This window comes from Oncorhynchus keta, chromosome 28, assembly GCF_023373465.1.
Source record: "Oncorhynchus keta strain PuntledgeMale-10-30-2019 chromosome 28, Oket_V2, whole genome shotgun sequence".
In the NCBI taxonomy this organism is placed as follows: Eukaryota; Metazoa; Chordata; class Actinopteri; order Salmoniformes; family Salmonidae; genus Oncorhynchus; species Oncorhynchus keta.
In genome coordinates, this window is record NC_068448.1 from 30,832,097 (window position 1) to 30,859,454 (window position 27,358).

Sequence of the window (27,358 nt, forward strand, 5' to 3'; positions counted from 1 at the left end):
GGATACAGCAAGATTCTCAGTGAGAAAAGAGTCTGCTTTTGAGAGTGGAGACTGTGAGGATGTTGAGACCAATGGAAATGAAATGTTTAGACCAACGGAAACGAGAGACTTGAATAAACATAGTGAGTGCAATCCTTTTTTGTTAAAACAACACCACAAATGTGCATGTCACCCATTAAAATGATCAACATTTTTATTAAGAAAACTCAATATATATATATATATCAATTTAACATGATCAAGTATTTATATTCACTGCTGAGTGTGGCAGAGAGAGTACCCTGTCAAAAGATAGATAGATAGGTGACAGAAAGGATTACTATAGTAATGATAAGAAGAGAAGAATTGTCGGCGCAGTGCACTTTTTTAAAGGTATTTTCAGACTTAATTGAACTGATAGTGGACGACAGTGGGGAAAGATAAAGAGAAGTTGTGTCAAAGGGTAGTAGGCTGGATTCAAACTCACGCTGACACCATAGACGTGTGCTGGAGGCTGCGGCATTACTACTAGACCAGCCCAGCCACTGTGCAGGGCAGTCTTGCTGTACTGTACCATCACAACGTTCTCTGTATCGTCGTTCCAACAGGATCAGAGAGTGGTGGAGACAAGGAAAATTGCCAGCGATGTTGTGTGTCTTCTCTGTCCTACGATGACATTGCTGAGGAGGAGAGCGTCCCAGCTCAACTCTTAACCAGTGAAAGATATGGAACCAGTAGCCTGAAGCCCAGAGGCAGGAGCTGCTGCTAACCACGGTACGATAAAGTCCCAGCTCAGTTCCATACATGCAGTGTATATACAGTGCATACATTCATGTGTTGTTCCTTTATGTGCTGCTCTGAACTAAATGTTTTGCAGGACATGCTACCTACGAGGTGGAGGAAGATCCACAGGAGAGCTGCGATGATGTGGTGTCGATGACCACGCCAGCTGAGGAGACAAGAGAGGAGGTTGCAGAAGTCATTGAGAGACCCAAACCCAAGGACCTGGATGTCCACGATGATGAGGAGGGTGACCTGGAGCCTAATGGACAGGGGTGAGCAACATGGAGGCTTGACATGATCTGTTGTCAAACAGAAGTATGAGAGGGGATCTTTTGATGATGTTTTTACGTTGGCACTTTGCATTGTTCTCACGCATTTGAGAAATACACGTATTTCCATATCTAGTAATTACCTAGCAATTTGACACTTTGTTCATGTCATGTAAAATTAGTACGGCATGGTTTATTAATTTTTACAAAATAGAGAAAACATGTTATCGCATCAAATTATTTCTAATATTTTGTATTCATTAAACTTGCCATTTCAAATGTCTTGTGACATCTCTTTTTAGGATCCCAAAGTTGGCGTCAAAAATCTGGGTATCTGCATAAGAACCTCACGTTCCCTTTTCATCGGTTCACTTATAATATTGCTGGTTCTTTTTCATATGTGAGGATCCAATTATTACAATTACTTGACCCTTTTCTGTCTCTAACATTTGATACTGTTTCAAATGTTTTGATTCATTTGACATGTTTCGATTCGTTTGCTGTGCCATGGCCTGTAAAGCAGAACTGATTGACACAGAACAGAATCAATGGTGTCTGTCTTACAACAACACATGTATTAGTGAAACATGATCTTGTTATGTGGTAGTTCCTTCCATAAAGAACAGCATGTGAAAATTCTTAATTGCTCTTTATGCGTCAAAGCTCATAGCCAACAGCTGTTTTTCAATGACTTTTATCGTGTTTTTTTGTTGTTGCTACTTTTACCATTTATAAATGCAAAATTTGAAACATTTTTACTTGTAAATGCAATAACATTGTGCACTGGAATGATGTTGTTTTTATTCTCCTCTTCAACTTCTCAGTATTTATGTGTTTATGAAAGTTCTTACACAATAATAATTTCAATGTTATATTTTTTACCTTTTGAATTGATTAGATTTTAAGGTTTATAAAATATGAAAGTATTAGTTCACAGGGTTTATCTCATAGCTATGTATTTTATTTGTTTAAACATGTTTGTTTAGAGTTTTGTTTTCTCTATGAAATCATGTTTGAGATTTGGTGTTTGCAATTTTAAGAATATTGTCAATAGTGGGGAAAACAATCAGTGTAAATTAGAAAACTTAACTTAAATGTGAAAAATGAAACAAATTGAGATGATGATGAGAGGTATAAAATTAATTACAATTAAGAATACTTCCAATGATTATTTGATGTACAGTGTCAGATTTTCTTTATTATGTAATTCACAATTGAAGAAAATGAAAATATACTGCTTTAATAATGTACTGTGCTGTCAGTAATGTTTTTTGTAAGGAGACTAAATTATTGGCTCTATTGATGCTGTCGTGTTAATTTAACATTTTACATTATGAAATTATTCAAATGATGGTAATAAAAAAAAAAAATACTGATCTGCATATTTTGAAGGTTTACAATGCCTAACAATATTACATTTTAGACAAGTAAAAACAATGACGGTTAAACTGTCTATGCACATACATTATGCAGTGCAGTGCAATCAAAAATGTGATTTTCCTGTGTTTTATATATATATTCACACTGTGAGTTTGGAACTATACTGTGAAATAGTGAAAATTATGATAATGCCCTTTTAGTGTAAGAGCTGCCTGAAATGTCTGCCTGTTTTGGTGGGATGGAGTTTTGGCCTGCCTGGTGGAATGGAGTTATGGCCAGCATGGTGACATCATTACACAACGGGTGGGTCTAATCCTGGATGCTGATTGGTTAAAACCGCATTCCAGCCTGTGTCTATTCCACAAGTTACCACCGGCTAAATCTATGATGTTGAAATGCCTATTTACTCTGTTCCATCTAACTGAGAAATCCATTGTCTCATCAGCTCAGCCAGGCAATTTATAAACTTGATCTACACTATGAAAAGCATTTAGACCTTTTCTCCCATTTCTTTTAGACTAGCATTTGGTTTTCAACAGCATAACAGTAATAACTTTGCTGTCTCTCATTCAATCTCCAGCTGTCCTATGTGGTAATGAACGTGTCAGGAGTCGGGATGAGACAGACAGGCTGGCAGCTTTTCTCAGCCAGTCGAAATCATAAATCAGCATCATTTTTATGGATATATACAAAGAAATGTCAATAGAAAAACACTAAATGCAGCTAGTTTGCTGTCATTCCAACTTCAGCTTGAAGTGATTGTGTTAGCTGTGTAGTTGGTTATCTCTTCTGAACAATAGTGTGACTGTGTTAGCCAAAGTTGGCTAGCTAGCAAAGAAGGGATGAGAACGTTGCCAGCCATCATGGCAACAGAACCGATAGAACAAACGACCAGCTGGCTTGGGTAGCAACCCTAGATTTGTGTCGGGACTATATCTTGTGGCAGGAGGAAATAGTATGAATAAATTGATCAAAATATAGTTTTTAATGAAAAAATATAATTTTTCTCAGCCCTAACAACACCTGTGCCAATCTATCTTCAAAACACTGGCTTCTCTATCATTATCACTTAAATAACATAGAGTTCCCAACCCCTCTGCCAATAACAACTAGTTTTCAGTTTCCCCCTCCCCACTCAGACCACTCCCTCTTTGCTAAGAATCCATTTTTGCTTCTTTTAGACTCTCTTAATTGAAAACAATCACAGTAAGGTAATTAATTGTTGACCAGAAATGATCTGATATTGAGATAAAAACGGCTGCATTGGACCTTTAACCAGGGCTCTCGAGAGCTCCTAAGTGGCACAGCGGTCCAAGGCACTGTATCTCAGTGCTAGAGGTGTCACTACAGACACCTTGGTTTGAATCCAGGCTGTGTCACAACCGGCTGTGATTGGGAGTTCCATAGAGCTGGGCACAATTGGCCCAGCGTCATCCGTTTGGCCAGTGTAGGTCATAATTGTAAATAAGAATTTGTTCTTAACTGACTTGTCTAGTTAAATAAAGGTTAATAAATAAAATAAATACAATTGAACAATACTGTGAAAAATAACAATAAATTAATCTGTGTTAGATTTATATTGTTATCTACTGTGCACACTGACTGCAAACAGGATCAGTTGCTCGGGACACAGGAGATTGCTTTTGTGTTGTGTATTAAACTGTATGTATTTAAACATCTATAGTTTGATATTCAGCATAAAAGCCATTTACCATCCCATCACATTCTCTCAGGCAAACTAAAATAATTATGGGACACCAACAAAAAATATTTCCAAATATGCTGTTTCTTATGAGAAGACTGATATAATGTCCCTTCACGGGAGAAACATACAGCACAGCAGCATCCCGTGATCATGAATGTCAACCTTCAGAGAGCTTTATATGTTGCCAGGAGTTATTCAGGGCCAATTGCGGTCCCAGGACTGAGGATATACCCAGCGGGACTAATTTGTAAGTTGTGGTTCGAGTGTTATATGTAAACCTCACACCCAGCCTCCCACTCTACCAGGGGGCTCTTGTAAGGGTAGGGATGCAGGATTAAAAAGTCTGCAGGGATGGAGACATAAATAGAACAGAGTACATACCAATATTTAAGAGAGGGGATAAAATGTTCACTCTGGGTTTGATTTTGTCTCCATAATACAAAGAGAAATTTATCTTACAGCAATCCCTGTTACCTATGTATCTTGGCATGGATCTTTTTTTGATTGCATAATATAATCATGCTCTTAAAGATATCAACAGTTTGCAGTGTATCTCTTTACTACATTGAATGCTTTGTCTCACAGCACTGAGGCCATAGTCATGATAACCTGGTTTATCACTATCTTGTTGATAGTAAATAGTCTTTCTGACGGCTCTAACATCAACAGTGTGTTTTATAAAACTTTTTGGGGGGATTAGAATAAATTTAGAGTCTGGAAGGGTGAATTGAATAACAAGAGTGAATTGAATAACAAGAGTGAATTGAATAATTCAACTTATGAATAAAGCTATTAGAAAACAATTTATTTTCCTGAATTTGATTACAATTTTTACTTTACATTTCTAGAACTGACTGCGGCACTGTCAACCACCTAACCTTGGAACCTTGGACAAATGTTCATAACCTCATCTACTAGATATTCAAAACAACAGCTCTGACATCACTAGCCTGCCATGGCCATTTGCTGTGGTTTTCACAGACAGCTTTGTTTGCCGTGGATCGAGGTTGGTGGAGCGAACTGCTGTGAAATCCCAATGTTTCTTTACCTCATCACACACGTGCCTTTTGATTGGTGTAATGGTGCAGACTGTAGCTGTGCGAAAGGCCCAGTTGTGGTGATTTTCCACAACAGCGGATATGTATTAATAGGTATTGCTCCCCAGTGGTTGGTTCCATTAAGATGGCCCTATCTTCCACTATCTTGGCCTGCTGGTGTTACTGTACATCTAAAGCATCTGTTGGACTGAATGCTCAGTGGGACCCTGGAGAATGATGTAATCCCAATGAACAACACATGACATCTTAATGCAAGCTCTCCTTTGTTTCCACACACATGGCAGTAACAAATCATATGACAGACAGACTTCTACCATATTCACACATGGGCTTGATAATGACATTGAAGTAATAATAATAAAAAATGGTTGCCAGACATCATAGGAGATACTGTTTACTAACTAATTAAGAGTATATGCATGTTTTAGTGATGGGTATTCAGATATGAATGTATTAAATGTTACAGTAAGGAAATGAATTGGGGCCATGCGATAGACTAGCGTTCTGTTCAGGGTTTGTACTTCTACATCAAACTGCCTCACGCTACAGAAACAGGAGATAGGCTCCTGCTCCCATGAGCCGTTCCAGCTCACACAAGCCAAGGCTCGAGCCAGGCTACTTACTTGCAGTAATGTCTACACTATATCCCTGACAAGACTCCTCATTTGCTGCCTATTACAACTTGTGTCTGGTTCAATCATTGATCAGTGGCATGCTGTAAAGTAAATTGATATATGTTGTCTAATGGTTGAGGAATCTGCCAAAGTATTGAATGACCAAATGGTTTGTACTGTTATGTCGTGTTCAGATGACAAATGGAAAAGACTGGCTTAACAAGCTTTACATTTTTGCAACGCCTTGTCTCCATTAGAATCCAATTATTATAGAACATAAATGAGCTGACCAGTCATTTCACATGATGATTTTTGTTCACACATGTTTTATATATGCTGTGTAGTACTACAAACATGACAACCATTTGGATAAAATGTATCGGAACGCATATATGGGCATAGTGTCATCAATACCAGATGAACCCCTATACCATTTGAGGTACTTGTCATTTGATTCAAATACATGATTCATCTGTGTAGTTTCTTGGAAGTGACACCTCAATAGCTTGTTTGCCACGAAGATTCATGTTCTTGCATGTAATATACAGTGCATTCAGAAAGTATTCAGAGCCCTTGACTTTGTCCACATTTTGTTACATTACAGCCTTATTCTAAAATTGGTTAAATAGTTTCTTCCCCTCATCAATCTACACACAATACCCCATAATTACAAAGCAAAAACAGGTTTTATGAAATTTCAGCCTATAAAAAAAATCTATTTGCATAAGTATTCAGACACTTTACTCAGTACTTTGTCTGCCCCATTCTTCTCTCCATTCTTCTCTGCAGATCCTCTCAAGCTCTGTCAGGTTGGATGGGGAGCTTTGCCGCACAGCTATTTTCAGGTCTCTCCAGAGATGTTCAATCTGGTTCAAGTCCGGGCTCTGGCTGGGCCACTCAAGGACATTCAGAAGCCACTCCTGCATTGTCTTGGCTGTTTGCTTTAGGGCCATTGTCCTGTGGGAAGGTGAACCTTCACCCCAGTCTGAGGTCCTGAGCGCTCTGAAGCAAGTTTTCATCAATGATCTCTCTGTAGTTTTCTCTGTTCATCTTTTCATCGATTCTGACTGGTCTCCCAGTCCCTGCCACTGAAAAATACCCCCAAAGCATGATGCTGCCACCACCATGCTTCACCGTAGGGATGGTGCCAGGTTTCCTCCAGACGTGACGCTTGGCATTCAGGCCAAAGCGTTCAATATTGGTTTCATCAGACCAAAGAATCTAAAGAACCAAAGAGTCCTTTAGGTGCCTTTTGGCAAACTACAAGCGGGCTGTCATGTGCCTTTTACTGAGGAGTGGCTTCCGTCTTTCGTCTGGCCTGATTGGTGGAGTGCTGCAGAGATGGTTGTCCTTCTGGAAGTTTCTCCCATCTCCACAGAGGAACTCTGGAGCTCTGTCAGAATGACCATCAGGTTCTTGGTCACCTCCCTGACCAAGGCCCTTCTCCCCCGGTTGCACAATTTGGCCTGTCAGCCAGCTCTAGGAAGAGTCTTGGTGGTTCCAAACTTCCTCCATTTAAGAATGATGAAGACCACCTTCAATGCTGCAGAAATGCTTTGGTACCCTTCCCCAGATCTGTGCCTCGACACAATCCTGTCTCTGAGCTCTACGGACAATTCCTTCAACCTCATGGCTTGGTTTTTGCTCTGACATGCACTGTCAACTGTGGGACCATATATAGACAGGTGTGTGCCTTTCCAAATCATGTCCAATCAATTGAATTTACCACAGTTGGACTCCAATGAAGTTGTAGAAACATCTCAAGGATGATCAATGGAAACTGGATGCACCTGAGCTCTATTTCGAGGGTCTGAATACTTGGATAATTTTCTAAATACCTGTTTTCACATTGTCATTATGGTGTATTGTGTGTAGACTGATAAACTTTTTTATTTTTTAAATCCATTTTAGAATACGGCTGTAACAACAAAATGTAGAAAAGGGAAGGGGTCTGAATACTTTCCGAATGCACTGTATATATACTTACTATACCAGTTGGATTGCGAGGTTGAAAATCACATTCTGAAGACACATGGGTTGCTATCAGGTTGCTATGTAATGTGCAGGAAAATCAAAACTGTTGAGTTTTAAAATAGTAAAATCAATATTTAGATTAGGGCACATAGGTCTGAATGTGCCCACTAATGTAATATAATGTGAAGGCTGAATTTTTCTAAAGGCTTTTCAATGTGAAGAAAATTGCAGCTTGGATTGTTTAAGAGTCAAATGTCATAGCGTGCACCATAGTGTGAGTTTACATTGGCCGTGTTACTGTGTGTCAGGGGCCCTGGGATCTGGTGAAAGATGACCCTGGTTAGTGTAACACCCTAAATATGCTGCAAAGCATGAGGGCAGGCAGGTTCATGCCTAGTGCCAAGTAACCTCCTGCCACCAGCTCACAGGACACCACATTCTCCCTCCCTGAGACAGCCGTGCTTGCGCCCGCCGCTCTTAACCTAACAAAGGCCGGGCGTCCGTCAGTACAGGGCCAGCTGCAGCAGGTGCCAGGGGTTTATTCAATGTAAAGGAGTGAGGGGTGAGAGGGTGGTAGATGAGGGAAAGTGGTGAGAGGGGGGCAGGAGTGGGATGGTGGTGAGTGGTGAGGGGGTGGTAAGAGAGAGAGAGAGTGGTGAGTGGTGAGGGGCTGGTAAGAGAGGGAGAAGGGTGAGGGGGTAGTAGGAGAGGGGTGAGTGGTGAGTGGTGAGGGGGGGTAGGAGAGGGGAGACTGGTGAGTGGTGAGGGGAGGGGGGTAGAGAGGGGTGAGTGGTGAGGGGGTGCTAAGAGAGGAGTGGTTGGTGAGGGGGTGGTAGGTGAGGGGTGAGTGGTGAGTGGTGAGAGGGTGGTAGGAGAGGGGTGAGTGGAGGGGTGAGTGGTGACTGGGTGGTAGGAGAGGGGTGAGTGGAGAGTGGTGAGGGTGTGGTAGGAGAGGGGCGAGTGGTGAGGGCGTGGTAGGTGAGGGGTGAGTGGAGGGGTGAGTGGTGAGTGGTGACTGGGTGGTAGGAGAGGGGTGAGTGGTGAGGGTGTGGTAGCAGAGGGGCGAGTGGTGAGGGCGTGGTAGGTGAGGGGTGAGTGGTGAGTGAAGGGGTGGTAGGAGAGTGATGAATGGTGAGTGGTGAGTGAAGGGGTGGTAGGAGAGGGGTGAGTGAAGGGGTGGTAGGAGAGGGGTGAGTGGTGAGTGGCGAGGGGGTGGTAGGAGCGGGGTGAGTGGTGAGTGGCGAGGGGGGGTAGGAGCGGGGTGAGTGGTGAATGGCGAGGGGGTGGTAGGAGCGGGGTGAGTGGTGAGTGGCGAGGGGGTGGTAGGAGCGGGGTGAGTGGTGAGTGGCGAGGGGGTGGTAGGAGCGGGGTGAGTGGTGAGTGGCGAGTGGGTGGTAGGAGCGGGGTGAGTGGTGAGTGGCGAGGGGGTGGTAGGAGCGGGGTGAGTGGTGAGTGGCGAGGGCTGGTAGGAGCGGGGTGAGTGGTGAGTGGCGAGGGGGTGGTAGGAGCGGGGTGAGTGGTGAGTGGCGAGGGGGTGGTAGGAGCGGGGTGAGTGGTGAGTGGCGAGGGGGTGGTAGGAGCGGGGTGAGTGGTAGTGGCGAGGGGGTGGTAGGAGCGGGGTGAGTGGTGAGTGGCGAGGGGGTGGTAGGAGCGGGGTGAGTGGTGAGTGGCGAGGGGGTGGTAGGAGCGGGGTGAGTGGTGAGTGGCGAGGGGTGGTAGGAGCGGGGTGAGTGGTGAGTGGCGAGGGGGTGGTAGGAGCGGGGTGAGTGGTTAAGGGGTAATCCCTAATCTTCGAGACTCAGGAAAAAAAGGCAACGTAAAAGAGAACGTACAATCACTGGAGAACAAACTGGATTAGCTCCATTCGAGACTAACCTATGAACGGAACCTGAAGAACTGTAATATTTGTAGACCATAATATTTACCAAGATAGTTTTCATCTGTATTTTTCGTAGCTGTCTATTTATCACCAAAAAGTGATGCTGGCACTAAGAACCCACTCAACGAGCTGCATAGAGCCAAAAGCAAACAAGAAAATGCTCATCCAGAGGTGGCGCTCCTAGGGACCATTGATTTTAATGCAAGGAAACTGAAATCAATTTTACCAAATTTCTACTAGAATTTCACCTGAACAATAATAAGCAAAAAACCTCTAGATCACCTTTACGCCACACACAGAAACACATACAAAGCTCTCCCTCGCACTCCATTTGGCAAATCTGACCATAACTCTATCCTCCTGATTCCTGCTTACAAGCAAAAACTCAATCAGGAAGTAAAAGTGTAAGTGGTCCGATGAAGCGGATCCTAAGCTACATGACTAGTTTGCTACAGACTGAAATATCTTCCGGGATTCATCCGATGGCATTGAGGGGTTTACCACATCAGTCACTGGCTTGATTATAAGTGCATCGATGACTTTGTCCCCACAGTGACCGTACGTACAGATCCCAACCAGAAGCCATGGATTACAGGAAAAATCTGCACTGAGCTAAAGGCTAGAGCTGCCACTTTCAAGGAGCGAGACACTTATCTGTACCCTTATAAAAAATCCCACTACGAACCATCAAACAGGCAAAGCGTCAATACAGGACTAAGATTGAATCCTACTCTGATGCTCGTCAGATGTGGCAGGCTTGCAATCACAGATTACAAAAGGAAACCCAGTCGAGAGCTAACCAGTGAAGCGGGCCTACCAGACAAACTTAATAATGCCTTCTCGGCAAGCAACAATAAACCATGCATGAGAGCACCAGCTGTTCCAGGCGACTGTGTGATCACTCTCTCCATAGCCTATGTGAATAAGACCTTTAAACAGGTTAACATTCACAAGGCCAAACAGATTACCAGGATACCTATTCGGGAACCAACAGGACCCTGAACAGCTTCTACCCTCAAGACATGAGACTATAAAGTTAGTTAAATAGCTAACCAAATAGCACATTTTTTGCATTGACTCATCACATATTTTGCTGCTACTGTTTATTGTCTATCACTTTATTCCTAGTTATACAGTGCCTTGCGAAAGTATTCGGCCCCCTTGAACTTTGCGACCTTTTGCCACATTTCAGGCTTCAAACATAAAGATATAAAACTGTATTTTTTTTGTGAAGAATCAACAAACAGACCTGAATCCAATCGAGAATCTGTGTAAAGAACTGAAAACTGCTGTTCACAAATGCTCTCCATCCAACCTCACTGAGCTCGAGCTGTTTTGCAAGGAGGAATGGGAAAAAATGTCAGTCTCTCGATGTGCAAAACTGATAGAGACATACCCCAAGCGACTTACAGCTGTAATCGCAGCAAAAGGTGGCGCTACAAAGTATTAACTTAAGGGGGCTGAATAGTTTTGCACGCCCAATTTTTCAGTTTTTGATTTGTTAAAAAAGTTTGAAATATCCAATAAATGTCGTTCCACTTCATGATTGTGTCCCACTTGTTGTTGATTCTTCACAAAAATACAGTTTTATATCTTTATGTTTGAAGCCTGAAATGTGGCAAAAGGTCGCAAAGTTCAAGGGGGCCGAATACTTTCGCAAGGCACTGTATGTACATATCTACCTTAATTACCTCATACCCCTGCACATGTGTGTTTTTCTTTTCTATTATTTCTCTATTTTCTTACTCTTGCATTGTTGGGAAGGGCCCGTAAGTAAGCATTTCACTGTTAGTCTACACCTATTGTTTTACGAAGCTTGTGACAAATAGCATTTTATTTGATTAAATTTGGTAAAAGAGGGAGAGAGTTGAGCGGTGAGGGAGTGGTAGGAGAGGGTGAGGGGTGAGGGAGTGGTAGGAAAGGGAGAGTGGTGAGGAGTGAGGGTTGTGGTAGGAGTGGAAGAGAGGTGAGGAGTGAGGGTTGTGGTAGGAGAGGGTGAGGGGTGAGGGAGTGGTAGGAAAGGGAGAGTGGTGAGGAGTGAGGGTTGTGGTAGGAGTGGAAGAGAGGTGAGGAGTGAGGGTTGTGGTAGGAGAGGGAGAGTGGTGAGGGAATGGTAGGAGAGGGAGAGAGGTGAGGGGTGAGGGAGGAGTGGGAGAATGGTGAGAGGTGAGGTAGTGGTAGGAGATGGAGAGTGGTGAGGGGCGAGGGTTGTGGTAGGAGAGGAAGATAGGTGAGGTGAGGGAGAGAGGTGGGGGGTGAGGGAGTGGTAGGAGAGGGAGAGTGGTGAAGGGTGAGGGTTGTGGCAGGAGAGGGAGAGTGGTGAGGAGTGAGGGTTGTGGTAGGAGAGGGAGAGAGGTGAGGTGAGGGAGAGAGGTGGGGGGTGAGGGAGTGGTAGGAGAGGGAGAGTGGTGAGGGGCGAGGGTTGTGGTAGGAGAGGAAGATAGGTGAGGTGAGGGAGGGAGAGAGGTGGGGGGTGAGGGAGTGGTAGGAGAGGGAGAGTGGTGAAGGGTGAGGGTTGTGGCAGGAGAGGGAGAGTGGTGAGGAGTGAGGGTTGTGGTAGGAGAGGGAGAGAGGTGAGGAGAGTGAGAGAGGTGAGGGGTGAGGGAGTGGTAGGAAAGGGAGAGTGGTGAAGGGTGAGGGTTGTGGCAGAAGAGGGAGAGTGGTGAGGAGTGAGGGTTGTGTTAGGAGAGGGAGAGAGGTGAGGAGAGTGAGAGAGGTGAGGGGTGAGGGAGTGGTAGGAAAGGGAGAGTGGTGAGGAGTGAGGGTTGTGTTAGGAGAGGGAGAGGGAGAGAGGTGCGACTATGAATCACTTAGGTTATGGACGGAGCTTCAAAGAAGGAAATATGATATGCCCTCGAGAGTGGATGAAAAGAAGCAGACAGAAGAGATGGATTATGTTTATTTGTTCATACCAAAAGGCATACTCAAACACTGTGTCAAAACCTTTACGTGCAACCTATACACAATAATTATGTACTTGATTCGAATAAAACAAAGTTACAATATGTTTCCATAAATTTCAAAGAAACTTTGGTTTAACAGTACAACTTTACTACTGTAAGGTTTACGGTATTTACGGTAACATACTGTACCTGTTTGCCAATAAGATACCGTAAAAACAACCTTTTTCTTTTTTTACAGTGCACAAAAAGGATGATTTGAACTTCAATTTCTATTTAGGGAGACAGAGTTAATTGTTATACAGCAGCTCCCAATTTGTTGCCTTTGCTTTAAATTAAGTTGATTTGAAACAATGTGAACTTGAAACAGCTTTCAGTGTGACAGTCATTTTCTGGGGTCAGTTGTGGAATACCTAAAAATTACACTCTGGATATTTACCCATACCCATTTCATATTCAGTCTATTACATTACATTCATTATACAGTTAATGTATTTTCTGTATGTCTATATTTGAGTATGAATCTTTCATGAACAATGAGAGTATGCACAGAAATAGACAAACTGAGGTAGCCTCATTCACGGAACAGCCTGTACAGTGTGACACACTACAAAAACATTTGAGAGAACATTGAGCACTGCCAAAGTGAACACTGCCACTAAGCCAGCTTGAACGCACAGTGCACACTCTCCCTCTATGAAATTATTATAATGCTTGTCTTCTGTGCAGTGAGAGATTCTAAAACACAGAATATAAAGCATTGATCTGAAAATAGTTCTATGTTACAGTATATTTCTCAGGTCACCAACGTTGTGTAGTTACACACAATATAGCATAAGCTGCTCCTGTGCTACAGTAGATACAAACTATTTCGTAACATTGCTAAATTTATCAGGTTACCAATATTGTGTACATACACACAGAATAGTACGAGCTCACTCACACTCAAATAGTGCTGCTTTTACAGTACACTCGTATCCTATCAGAGCTTTTTTCCCTTGTGTGGCTCTCTGGACTGACGTTGAGTATAATTCAGTTACCCTACCTATCAGTGCATGGTAAGAGTGGGGTCGAATGCACACCTTGTGCTTGCTCCCTGTAAATTGGATAGTTGATACCATGAGCTGGAGGTGTACACAGATACCTCAGACACCGTTCCACTGAAGACATTTACTCCACCTCCTGGTGGACAGGACTACTCCTACACACACTAGGGGTGGAGCAGGTGGCACTGACCTTGCCATTCTCCGGTTGCAGTTCGTTTGTGTCCACTAGCGTCGGCATCAACCAGTCCTTTTCCACATAGGACCTGACCTCCCCTACTGTGCATCTGTTGTTAGCATTGAGGTCCAACAGCCTGCTGAACATTTCCATGGCACCCGGGGTGAATCTCTTCCACAAGGGTGGAACTTCCTCCACGGTGGGTGCCTGGCACCAATCAGCAAACTCCTGGTAGAAGTCATCTGAGGTCACACAGCGCTCCCAGGGGAAGTAGCCGGTGAGGATGCAAAAGATGACCACTCCGAAGGCCCAGGTGTCCAGGCTGGGCTCCACGCTGAGCGGGGGCGCCGTCACCTCCTTCTGGCCCTCCTCCAGGGCAACGGCACACAGCTCTGGGGCCATGTAGGGCAGCGTGCCGGAGATGAAGCTAATCAGAGTGCCTCTCGTCTGAGCCAGGCCGAAGTCAGCCAGCTTTACCCGGCAGCAGTGGCTGTCCAGCAGCAGGATGTTCTCAGGTTTGATGTCGCGGTGGACCAGGCCGTGCTCGTGGATGAACTCCAGGGCACTGGCAATCTGCAGGACGCAGCGCTTCACTGCACTCTCTGGGATACCCACCTGGGAGCAGAGGATTGGAAACTGTTAAGGCTTTGTGGGCCCTGAGACTTGTCTAAGGTGAATTAGAAGACTGTACATTTGGACCATTTTTAACAGTACATTGCGCTCATGGAAACTCAAAATGGTATAGATTGACAATATTCACCAATCCTCTTGATTGAATTCTAAAACACTTTGTACTTAGGTCACAGTTTTACTATATCAAACTCAAACACAATCTTACTTTTGGTTGGATGACAGCAAAAAGGTCCCTCCCAATAACAAGCTCCTGGGCAAAGCCATAGTGCTCATTAGATTGAAAGGCGATTCCGAAGAGACCTACGATGCAGGGGTGGCAGGATAGGTGCAAGGAGATGCAGTACTCCCGTAAGAATCCCTGGAGCTTGGTGGAGGCTTTTGGCATCACTTTAAGAGCCATCGGTGTTCCTGTAAAACATTCCTATTTGTTATGTTTTATAACAACTTGGCAAAATGTTATGACCATAAGAGATGTTTATGACCAGAAAACACAAGAGATAGCAGACGGTATAAATGATATTAGCAGCAGCCTTAGATCCAGTATTGGCAGTACTCTATGAAATTTGCTGTTCCAAGATGACGTAGCAGTCGGTCGTGTGTTGTTTGTCTTTGTCTTATCCCGTGTCTTATCCCGTGTCTTATCCCGTGTCTTATCCTGTGTAAATAGCCTGTTTTTGTTTCCCGTATACATTTTAATCTCACTTTCTACCTATGAACTAAATATACTTTCCTGCAACCCACCTCACCCAATGTGGTACGGTTCTGCTATTTCTATTCCTTATAACTGGACCCTCCGTCAGGAGCTAGCCAGCTAACTAGCTACTAGTCTTTGTTAGACACGGCTAGCGGTCTTCACCTTTTAGCTTGGATACCGCCAGCTTTAACTCGGACAATACATGCCAGTCTGCACAGCGCGATATCAACCCAGAGCAGATCGGACTGCTTTTCTCTACCACATCACCGGATTCCTGCCACTCTGGATCATTACACCGGATCATCGCAGCTAACGCCTCTGTCCCGAAGCAGGCACCAGTTAGCGTTGAGCTAGCCACGAGCTAGGCCCATATACTAGCTAATTCTAGGGGTACAATATCTCTTTTGCCAATATTGCTATTCTTTGGACCCTATGATCACTCGTCTACACAGCTGATGTCCCCTGGACAGTTTCAATAAGACAGTACCTAATTTTGTTTATCTGTCGGCCCCAGCCTCAAACTCAGGTCCTGTATGTTCCTAACTGACCCGCTCTGCCCATTCATCGCCATTTACCCATTGTTGTCTTAGCTCTCCTGATCAACATCTGTGACTGCTTTATGCCTCTTTCTAATGTCAATATGCCTCTCTCTAAAATCAATATGCATTGTCTACTGCTGTCTAGGCTAGTCCTTACTGTTTTATTTAATTGTAGAGCCCTCAGTCCCGCTCACCTTGCCTTAGATAGCTCTGTTGTCCCACCCCCCACACACGCTAAGACCTCACCTGGCTAAACTGGTCCCACCAGAGACGAAACCTCTCTCATCGTCACTCAATGCCTAGGTGTACCTCCACTGTACTCACATCCTACCATACCCTTGTCTGTACATCATGCCCTGAATCAACTGTATTCTACCACGCCCAGAAATCTGCTCCTTTTATTCTCTGTTCCCAATGCACTAGACAACCAGTTCTTATAGCCTTTAGCCGTACCATTATCCTACACCTCCTACATTTACATTTACATTTAAGTCATTTAGCAGACGCTCTTATCCAGAGCGACTTACAAATTGCACAGAACGCACAGAACGAGCAGTATGGCTGGTGACATTTTCATGCTGGAGGGTCATGTCAGGATGAGCCTGCAGGAAGGGTACCACATGAGGGAGGAGGATGTCTTCCCTGTAACGCACAGCGTTGAGATTGCCTGCAATGACAACAAGCTCAGTCCGATGATGCTGTGACACACCGCCCCAGACCATGACGAACCCTCCACCTCCAAATCGATCCCGCTCCAGAGTACAGACCTTGGTGTAGCGCTTATTCCTTCAACGATAAACGCAAATCTGACCATCACCCCTGGTGAGACAAAACTGCAACTCGTTAGTGAGGAGCACTTTTTGCCAGTCCTGTCTTGTCCAGCGATGGTGGGTTTGTGCCCATAGGCAATGTTGTTGCCGGTGATGTCTGGGGAGGACCTGCCTTACAACAGGCCTACAAGCCCTCAGTCTAGCCTCTCTCAGCCTATTGAGGACAGTCTGAGCACTGATGGAGGGATTGTGCGTTCCTGGTGTAACTCTGGCAGTTGTTGTTGCCATCCTTTACCTGTCCCGCAGGTGTGATCTTCGGATGTACCGATCCTGTGCATGTGTTGTTACACGTGGTCTCCAACTGCGAGAACTTTTGGATTTTTTTTTTATTTCACCTTTATTTAACCAGGTAGGCTAGTTGAGAACAAGTTCTCATTTGCAACTGCGACCTGGCCAAGATAAAGCATAGCAGTGTGAACAGACAACACAGAGTTACACATGGAGTAAACAATTAACAAGTCAATAACACAGTAGAAAAAAGGGGAGTCTTTATACAATGTGTGCAAAAGGCATGAGGAGGTAGGCAAATAATTACAATATTGCAGATTAACACTGGAGTGATAAAGGATCATGTACAGGTAGAGATATTGGTGTGCAAAAGAGCAGAAAAGTAAATAAATAAAAACTGTGGGGATGAGGTAGGTGAAAATGGGTGGGCTATTTACCAATAGGTTATGTACAGCTGAAGCGATCGGTTAGCTGCTCAGATAGCTGATGTTTGAAATTGGTGAGGGAGATAAAAGTCTCCAACTTCAGCGATTTTTGCAATTCGTTCCGGTCACAGGCAGCAGAGTACTGGAACGAAAGGCGGCCGAATGAGGTGTTGGCTTTAGGGATGATCAGTGAGATACACCTGCTGGCACCCCCATAGAGACTGCCAGAGGACCGGACCGCATGCCCTCCGATTTGACACACTGAACTCTGTCTGCAAAGTAATTGGTGAACCAGGCAAGGCAGTCATCCGAAAAACCGAGGCTACTGAGTCTGCCGATAAGAATCTGGTGATTGACAGAGTCGAAAGCCTTGGCAAGGTCGATGAAGACGGCTGCACAGTACTGTCTTTTATCGATGGCGGTTATGATGTCGTTTAGTACCTTGAGTGTGGCTGAGGTGCACCCGTGACCGGCTCAGAAACCAGATTGCATAGCGGAGAAGGTACGGTGGGATTCAAGATGGTCAGTGACCTGTTTGTTGACTTTAGATAGGCAGGGCAGAATGGATATAGGTCTGTAACAGTTTGGGTCCAGGGTGTCTCCCCCTTTGAAGAGGGGGATGACTGCAGCAGCTTTCCAGTCCTTGGGGATCTCAGACGATATGAAAGAGAGGTTGAACAGGCTGGCAATAGGGGTTGCGACAATGGCGGCGGATAGTTTCAGAAATAGAGGGTCCAGATTGTCAAGCCCAGCTGATTTATACGGGTCCAGGTTTTGCAGCTCTTTCAGAACATCTGTTATCTGGATTTGGGTAAAGGAGAACCTGGAGAGGCTTGGGCGAGGAGCTGCGGGGGGGGCCAGAGCTGTTGGCCGAGGTAGGAGTAGCCAGGCGGAAGGCATGGCCAGCCGTTGAGAAATGCTTGTTGAAGTTTTCGATAATCATGGATTTGTCGGTGGTGACCGTGTTCCCTAGCCTCAGTGCAGTAGGCAGCTGGGAGGAGGTGCTCTTGTTCTCCATGGACTTCACAGTGTCCCAGAACTTTTTGGAGTTGGAGCTACAGGATGCAAATTTCTGCTTGAAGAAGCTGGCCTTAGCTTTCCTGACTGACTGTGTGTATTGGTTCCTGACTTCCCTGAACAGTTACATATCACGGGGACTATTCGATGCTATTGCAGTCCGCCACAGGATGTTTTTGTGCTGGTCAAGGGCAGTCAGGTCTGGAGTGAACCAAGGGCTGTATCTGTTCTTAGTTCTGCATTTTTTGAACGGAGCATGCTTATCTAAAATGGTGAGGAAGTTACTCTTAAAGAATGACCAGGCATCCTCAACTGACGGGATGAGGTCAATGTCCTTCCAGGATACCTGGGCCAGGTCAATTAGAAAGGCCTGCTCACAGAAGTGTTTTAGGGAGCGTTTGACAGTGATGAGGGGTGGTCGTTTGACTGCGGCACCGTAGCGGATACAGGCAATGAGGCAGTGGTCGCTGAGATCCTGGTTGAAGACAGCGGAGGTGTATTTGGAGGGCCAGTTGGTCAGGATGACGTCAATGAGGGTGCCCTTGCTTACAGAGTTAGGGTTGTACCTGGTGGGTTCCTTGATGATTTGTGTGAGATTGAGGGCATCGAGCTTAGATTGTAGGACTGCCGGGGTGTTAAGCATATCCCAGTTTAGGTCACCTAACAGAACAAACTCTGAAGCTAGATGGGGGGCAATCAATTCACAAATGGTGTCCAGGGCACAGCTGGGAGCTGAGGGGGGTCGGTAGCAGGCGGCAACAGTGAGAGACTTATTTCTGGAGAGAGTAATTTTCAGAATTAGTAGTTCGAACTGTTTGGGTATGGACCTGGAAAGTATGACATTACTTTGCAGGCTATCTCTGCAGTAGACTGCAACTCCTCCCCTTTGGCAGTTCTATCTTGACGGAAGATGTTATAGTTGGGTATGGAAATCTCTGAATTTTTGGTGGCCTTCCTGAGCCAGGATTCAGACACGGCAAGGACATCAGGGTTAGCAGAGTGTGCTAAAGCAGTGAGTAAAACAAACTTAGGGAGGAGGCTTCTGATGTTGACATGCATGAAACCAAGGCTTTTCGATCACAGAAGTCAACAAATGAGGGTGCCTGGGGACATGCAGGGCCTGGGTTTACCTCCACATCACCCGCGGAACAGAGAAGGAGTAGTATGAGGGTGCGGCTAAAGGCTATCAAAACTGGTCGCCTAGAGCATTGGGGACAGAGAATAAGAGGAGCAGGTTTCTGGGCATGGTAGAATATATTCAGGGCATAATGCGCAGACAGGGGTATGGTGGGGTGCGGGTACGGCGGAGGTAAGCCCAGGCACTGGGTGATGATGAGAGAGGTTTTATCTCTGGACATGCTGGTTGTAATGGGTGAGGTCACCGCATATGTGGGAGGTGGGACAAAGGAGGTATCAGGGGTATGAGGAGTGGGACTAGGGGCTCCATTGTGAACTAAAACAATGATAACTAACCTGAGCAACAGTATACAAGGCATATTGACATTTGAGAGAGACATACAGCGAGGCATACAGTAATCACAGGTGTTGAATTGGGAAAGCTAGCTAAAACAGTGGGTGAGACAACAGCTAATCAGCTAGCATAACAACAGCAGGTAAAATGGCATTGACAAGGCAACAGGGCCGACAGATAAAACAAACAAGCAGAATGGAGTACCGTGATTAATGGACAGTCCAGCGTGCATCAGCTATGTAGCCAAGTGATCAGAGTCCAGGGGCAGCGGTGGATGGGGCAGGGGGGCTGGACTGGCGAGTGTTATCCAGGTTAAAAAAACTAACAATGACTAAATAGCTTGTAGCTAGTTAGCTGGTTAGCTTCTGGAGGTTCTTGAGTGTGTTCTAAAAATTAAAAATAATAGCGATTCCGTATCACATTGGGTGAGGCAGGTTTCCGGAAGGTATAAACAAATTTTAAAAATCGGGAAGAGATAGAAAGTACATATGGGCCACTGCGATGCAGACGGTTAGCAGGCCTGTGCTAACAAGTTGACAGATTAGCAGGCCGCGGTAAACAAGGTAGTAGTTAGCGGACCTGGGCTAAACAAGCTAGCAGTTAGCATGCCGAATTAGCAAGCAAGGAGATAGCGAGGGCTAGAGAGTTAGCCTTTGGAGGACGTTGCGATGGGGTGAGTCTGTTTATTCCTCTTCATGCAGTGACATCGATAGACCGGTCGTGGATCCGGGTATAGAAGCCCAGGTGTATGCTAGGAACACAGGAGGTCTGGCCGGGCTAGCTTCAAGCTATGTGGGTGGAAACGCTAGCCAGGAGTAATCAACCAGGGTTGCGGTTTAGCTCGTTAGCTAGTTGTGAAGATCCAGCTGAAAAAAATGTTCCGTTTGCGGAGGGATTCCGGGGATAAAAAGATAAATAGGTCCGTTATGCTCTGGTTAGCGTCGCTGGTCAGCTGTCCGTCCTGTCTCCCTGTAGCGCTGTCTTAGGCGTCTCACAGTACGGACATTGCAATTTATTGCCCTGGCCACATATTCAGTCCTCATGCCTCCTTGCAGCATGCCTAAGGCATGTTCAAGCAGATGAGCAGGGCCTCTTGGCATCTTTCTTCTGGTGTTTTTCAGAGTCAGTAGAAAGGCCTCTTTAGTGTCCTAAGTTTTTATAAATGTGACCTTAATTGCCTACCATCTGTAACCTGTTAGAGTCTTAACGACTGTTCCACAGGTGCATGTTCATTAATTGTTTATGGTTCATTGAACAAGCATGTGAAAAAGTGTTTAAACCCTTTACAATGAAGATCTGTGAAGTCATTTGGATTATCTTTGAAAGACATTTCTTTTTTTGCTGAGTTTAGAGGTCCTCAATCTCACACAAATTATCATGGAACCTACCAGGTACAACCCCAAATCCGGTAACATGGGCACCCTCATAGATATCATTCTGACCAACCTGCCCTCTAAATACATCTCTGCTGTCTTCAACCAGGATTTCAGCGATCACTGCCTCATTGCCTGCGTCCGTGATGGGTCCGCGGTCAAACAACCACCCCTCACTGTCAAACGCTCCCTAAAACACTTCAGCAATGAGGCCATTCTAATCAACCTAGCCCGGGCACCCTGGTTATTCTTTAAAAGTGCCTTCCTCACTATCTTAAATAGGCATGCCACATTAAAAAAAATGTAGAACTAAGAACAAATTTAGCCCTTAGTTCACTCCAGACTTGCCTACCCTTGACCAGCACAAAAACATCCCGTGGCGTACTGCATTAGCATTGAATAGCCCCCATGAAATGCAACAGGGAAGTTAGGAACCAATGTACACAGGCAGTTAGGAAAGCAAAGGCTAGCATTTTCATCTTGTAGCACAAATTATAAAAAGTTTTGGGACACTGTAAAGTCCATGGAGAATAAGAGCACCTCCTCCCAGCTGCCCATTGCACTGAGGCTAGGAAATACTGTCGCCACCAATAAATACATGATAATCGAGAATTTCAATAAGCATTTTTCTACGGCTGGCCATGCGTTCCAAATGACTACCACACAACCCTGGCCAACTGCTCTGCACCCCCCGCAGCAACTTGCCCAAGCCCCTCTCCCCTGCTTTTCCTTCACCCAAATCCAGATAGCTGATGTTCTGAAAGAGCTGCGAAATCTGGACCCCTACAAATCAGTTGGGCTAGACAATCTGGACCCTCTCTTTCTAAAACTATTCGCCGCAATTGTTGCAACCCCTATTACTAGCCTGTTCAACCTCTCTTTTGTATTGTCTAAGATCCCTAAAGATTGGAAAGCGGTCGCGGTCATCCCCCTCTTCAAAGGGGTAGACACTCTAGACCCAAACTGTTGTAGACCTATATCCATCCTGCCCTGCCTTTCTAAAGTCTTAGAAAGCCAAGTTAACAAACAGATCACCGACCATTTAGAATCCCACCGTACCTTCTCCGCTATGTAATCTGGTTTCCGAGCTGTTCATGGGTGCACCTCTGCCATGCTCAATGTCCTAAATGATATCATAACCGACATCGATAAAAGACAGTACTGTGCAGCCGTCTTCATTAACCTGGCCCAGGCTTTCGACTCTGTCAATCACCACATTCTTATCAGCAGACTCAACAGCCTTGGTTTCTCAAATGACTGCCTCGCCTGGTTCACCAACTACTTCTCAGATAGAGTTTAGTGTGTCAAATTGGAGGGCCTCTTGTCCGGACCTCTGGCAGTCTCTATGGGGGTGCCACAGGGTTCATTTCTCGGGCTGACTCTTTTCTCTCTATATATCAATGATGTCACTCTTGCTGCTGGTGATTCTCTAATCCACCTCTACACAGACAACACCATTCTGTATACTTCTGGCCCTTCTTTGGACACTGTGTTAATAAACCTCCAGACGAGCTTCAATGCCATACACCACTCCCTCCGTGGCCTCCAACTCCTCTTAAATGCTAGTAAAACTAAATGCATGCTCTTCAACCGATCGCTGCCTTCACCCGCCTGCCCAACAAGCATCACTACTCTGGACGGTTCTGACTTAGAATATGTGGACAACTACAGATACCTAGATGTCTGGTTAGACTGTAAAATCTCCTTCCAGACTCACATTAAGCATCTCCAATGCAAAATGAAATCTAGAATTGGCTTTCTATTTCGCAACAAAGCCTCATGCTGCCAAACTGGCTATCCTACCGATCCTTGACTTCGGCTATATCATCTATAAAATAGCCTCCCATACTCTACTCAGCAAATTAGATGTAGTCTATCAGAGTGTCATCCATTTTGTCACCAAAGCCCCATGTACCACTGCACATGTACACAGCCCATCTGTAAATAGCCCCAATTACCTCATCCCCATATAATATTTATTTTTGCTATTTTGCACCCCAGTATCTCTACTTGCACATCACCATCTGCACATCTATCCCTCCAGTGTTAATGCTAAATTGTAATTATTTTGCCACTATGGCCTATTTATTGCCTTACCTCCTTAATCTTACTACATTTGTATATATATTTTTATATTGTGTTATTGACTGTACGTTTGTTTATCCCATGTGTAACTCTGTGTTGCTGTTTTTGTTGCACTCCTTTGCTTTATCTTGGCCAGGTCGCAGTTGTAAATGAGAACTTGTTCTCAACTGGCCTACCTGGTTAAATAAATATAATAATAATAATAATAATAATAATAATAATAATAATAATAATAATAATAATTCTAAGGGTAATTTGATACCAAAAACTACTGACACTTTTCAAGTTACGTGAAATCAATAAAATATTTTATTGTGTCATTGAACCAAAGGAAAGCCCTTAGTATTTCAGCCTTTTAAACTATGAGTTGGCTTCTTACCCCTGCAGCGATGGGTGACCAGCAGAACCTTGCCATACTTCCCCCGGCCGATCTCCTTGATAATGTTGAAGTGCTCTTTGATCTCCAAGTGGCTTATGCTTTGAGCCGTCAGCGCAATCAGTTCATCGATCAGACTGCCATCAGCAAGGCCCAGCTCGATCATCTCTCTCTCTCTGTCTCAAATCTGACAGTCAGAGAGACATGGGTTAATGAATGTAATGATCCAATGCCTCTGCACAATTCACAACAAACAATTATTGGAGATGCACGGATGCGAACACAGTATACAGTCTATACAGTGCATTCGTAAAGAATTCAGACCCCTTGACTTTCTCCACATTTTGTTACGTTACAGCCTCATTCTAAAATGCATTAAATCATTTTTTCCCGTCATCAATCTACACATCAATCTAACGCCCCATAATAACAGAGCATTTATTTAAAATAAATAGCACAAATATCAAATTTACATAAGTATTCAGACCCTTTACTCAGTTCTTTGGCAGCGATTACAGCCTCGAGTCTTGTTGGCTATGACGCATCAAGCTTGTCACACCTGTATTTGGGAAGTTTCTTCCATTCTTCTCTGCAGAGCCACTCAAGCTCTGTCAGGTCGGGTGGGGAGCGTTGCTGCATATTTTAAGGACTCTCCAGAGATGTTTGATCGGGTTCAATCCGGGCTCTAGCTGTGCCACTCAAGGACATTCAGAGACTTGTCCCGAAGCCACTCCTGTGTTGTCTTGTGTGTGTGCTTAGGGTCATTGTCCTGCTGTAAGGTGAACCTTCGCCCCAGTCTGAGGTCCTGAGGGCTCTGGAGCAAGTTTTCATCAAGGATCTCTCTGAACTTTGCTCCATTCATCTTTCCCTCGATCCTGACTAGTCTCCCAGTCCCTGCCTCTGAAAAACATCCCCACAGCATGATGCTGCCACCACAATGCTTCACGTAGGGATGGTGCCAGGTTTCCTCCAGACGAGACACTTGTCATTCAGGCCAAATAGTTCAATCTTAGTTTCATCAGACCTGAGAATCTTGTTTCTTATGTTCTGAGAATCCTTTAGGTGCCTTTTGGAAAACTCCAAGTGGGCTGTTTTACTGAGGATTGGCTTCTGTCTGGCCACTCTCCCGTAAAGTCCTGGTTGGTGGAGTGCTTCAGAGATGTTTGTCCTTCTAGAAGGTTCTCTCATCTCCACAGAGGATCTCTGGAGCTCTGTCAGAGTGACCATCGGGTTCTTGGTCGCCTCACTGACCATTGCCCTTCTCCCCCAATTGCTCAGTTTGGCCGGGTGGCCAGCTCTAGGAAGAGTCTTGGTGGTTCCAAACTTCTTCCATTTAAAAATGATGGAGGCCACTGTGTTCTTGGGGACCTTCAATGCTGCAGACATTTTTTGGTACCCAGATATGTGGCTCGACATAATCCTGCCTCGGAGCTCTACGGACAATTCCTTTGATCTCATGACTTGTTTTTTCCTCTGACATGCGCTGCCAACTGTGTGACCTTATATAGGCAGGTGTGTGCCTTTCCAAATCATGTCCAATCAATTAAGTTTACCACAGGTGGACTCCAGTCAAGTTCCAGAAACATCTCAAGGTTTATAAATGGAAACAGGATGCACCTGAACTCAATTTTGAGTCTTATAGCAAAGGGTCTGAATACTTATGTAAATAAGGTATTTCAGTACATTTGCACACATTTCTAAAAACCTGTTTTCGCTTTGTCATTATGGGGTATTTTGTGTAGATAGATGTTGGAATTGTTTAATACATTTTGAATAATGCTTTAATTAACGTAACAAAATTTGGAAAAAGGGAAGGGGCCTGAATACTTTCCAAATGCACTGTACCAAGATTATACTGTACCAAGATTATACTGTACCAAGATTATACTGTACCAAGATTATACTGTACCAAGATTATACTGTACCAAGATTATACTGTACCAAGGCAACAGAGCTTCATTTTGAGGTCACCGTTTTTGGTGGTCACAATACAAATGTATTTATCGAGCCATTCCTAATAATGAATCTGACCGTTAATAAAGGGTGAATAACAATCGCAATCTCCAGAAAAGAGATCCATCCATAGCCAGTCTTACTACTGTAACTTTATGCATGCCCCTCTACCTCGGTCGACTCGTTTCAGCTGAGAAGCACCGGCCCACCCAGCACTCTCTCTGTACCACAGTCATTCATACACACTAATACGACACACTCAGCACTCACTGCAAAACCAAACATGTTACAGTATCGCATGGTGTGAAACACATTGACGGCATTAGATGACATGTAGACATGTTGCAGGTGTTTTGAATTATCCGTGGCGTATTAGTATGGCAAGGTGGGCTACTTGGAGTCAGAACATGCATTCTGTATGGCCTGGTTATCTTATTATGTGACAGCTGAAATACTTCTCAAAGATTGTTACGTTTGTGTAGGCTGAGGTCAGATAAAAAAGCAAATAATCACACAAACTGCTAAAACCAAAACATCACGGGTTAATAACATACCCAATCAGTGTTATTATCCCACAAAGTACTGTGTGGTGACAGAACATGTTGCTGTAATTGTAGCAGTAACATTATAGTGTAAATGCATAATTAAAATGTTGACAATAAAGATGGGCTACATGGAATTAATGTTCCAACATTTATTTTAAACATCCTCTTTCATAATTTCCTGTTTGAATGATGTCAACTACTACAGTAAGAAAATCTAATTCCTTTGGACTTGAAATTAGTTCCCGAAATTAGTTATTTGGAATAACTGTATAATATAATATTCTGGAGTGGATGTATGTATACAGTAGTTTATTTTAACGAGAACATGAATCATTAAACGAGATCTCGCTATGAATTTACACAATTAAATGACATTGGAACTCATTTCCGATGTCATTATATTTACAGAAATGTCCGATCATAACATAGTTAGTAAAAGGAAGCAATGCGGGTTTCACAATCGCTATTGATTGTTTTTCCATGTAAACATTCAATATTGATCAGTTGTAAACACTTTTAGGGTTTTTGTCATCATATGATATATCACGCATTATCATTACAAATAATACTTTTTTTGCAATACCACAAGCCTTCTCTGCCAGATGTATTAATGCACATTTTGTAGGTGTACATAAACTATAAAATTGGTGTTTAAGTACATATAGAAATCTCATACCCACATGACATGCATAACAAAAACATTGATTTCATTGCATTTGAATCGACATTGATCTTACTCAAGCATAAAACATTGCATCAACCAAAATGATCAGAGAACTGACTGATGGTTATCTTACCTTTACAGTAGAGTATCACAATGGTCTCGATCAATAAATATGCACACATATGTTGCAACAAACACAATACACACACACGCACACACACAAAAAACAACATACGCACAACCTGCATGCAACTTGCATGCATGTGCCAGTTAGCGTAGTGGTGAAGCTCAGGTTTAGCGAGTGTCCCTCTGTCCTTCCATCACCTTACTGCAGCTGTGCTGTGGATCACAGGGCTGTGTGGCTGGCTGAGTGGACCAGGGTTAGAGGAGAGTGCTACCACTCGGCTACAGCTAAGACTCGGAGCCCACTTCGACAGCTGATTACAAAACTGGCTGCTGCAAAGGGCACTCACACTCTTACACACACACTGACACACACACTGACACACACACTGACACACATGCTGCTTTATAAAGCAGAAGCACCTTAACTGCTCTTGGAAGATTAAAGGTTCTGTCACTATTGGATGTACCAATATGGGCACATGCCCACACACTCACACTCACGCTCGAACACTCACACAAATACACACGAATACAGCCCCCTAGGGAACTACGAGTAAGTACATGTGCTAATACCACTACAACCTCCCAATGTTCTCAGTGCTAACAGGACTGCGTTTATTAAACGACAAATGTGCAG

The 27,358-nt window shown here is 44.2% G+C and overlaps 1 protein-coding gene and 1 long non-coding RNA gene across 4 annotated transcripts; one reads left to right on the forward strand and one right to left on the reverse strand.

Annotated features, from left to right (window-relative positions):
- Window positions 1-337: 337 nt before the first annotated feature.
- Window positions 338-2,281, forward strand: LOC118360415 (uncharacterized). Its single transcript, XR_004820857.2, has 3 exons — window positions 338-753; window positions 857-1,034; window positions 1,334-2,281. It is a non-coding gene; the product is annotated as an uncharacterized LOC118360415 (long non-coding RNA).
- Window positions 2,282-12,527: 10,246 nt separating this feature from the next.
- Window positions 12,528-27,127, reverse strand: LOC118361014 (serine/threonine-protein kinase SBK1-like). 3 transcript variants are annotated; one of them, XM_035740705.2, is made up of 4 exons: window positions 26,925-27,127; window positions 23,437-23,620; window positions 14,601-14,803; window positions 12,528-14,377 (listed from the first exon to the last, which is right to left on the reverse strand). In XM_035740705.2, the coding sequence occupies exons 2-4, from the start codon at window positions 23,597-23,599 to the stop codon at window positions 13,712-13,714; spliced, it is 1,032 nt and encodes a 343-aa protein (XP_035596598.1). In that variant the 5' UTR covers window positions 23,600-23,620; window positions 26,925-27,127; the 3' UTR covers window positions 12,528-13,711. The 3 variants fall into 3 exon arrangements, with proteins under 3 accessions (XP_035596598.1, XP_035596597.1, XP_035596599.1); XM_035740704.2 differs by having other exon boundaries at window positions 26,920-27,125; XM_035740706.1 differs by lacking the exon at window positions 26,925-27,127 and adding an exon at window positions 26,729-26,913.
- Window positions 27,128-27,358: the final 231 nt, after the last annotated feature.

Coding starts and splice junctions, on each gene's coding strand:
- LOC118361014 (XM_035740705.2), bottom strand. CDS start 23,599: ATGATCGAGCTGGGCCTTGCTGATGGCAGTCTGATCGATGAACTGATT. Junction 14,804..23,436: donor GGTCACCCATCGCTGCAGGG/GTAAGAAGCCAA, acceptor AATGTTTTACAG/GAACACCGATGGCTCTTAAA. Junction 14,378..14,600: donor TTGCTGTCATCCAACCAAAA/GTAAGATTGTGT, acceptor CTCTGCTCCCAG/GTGGGTATCCCAGAGAGTGC.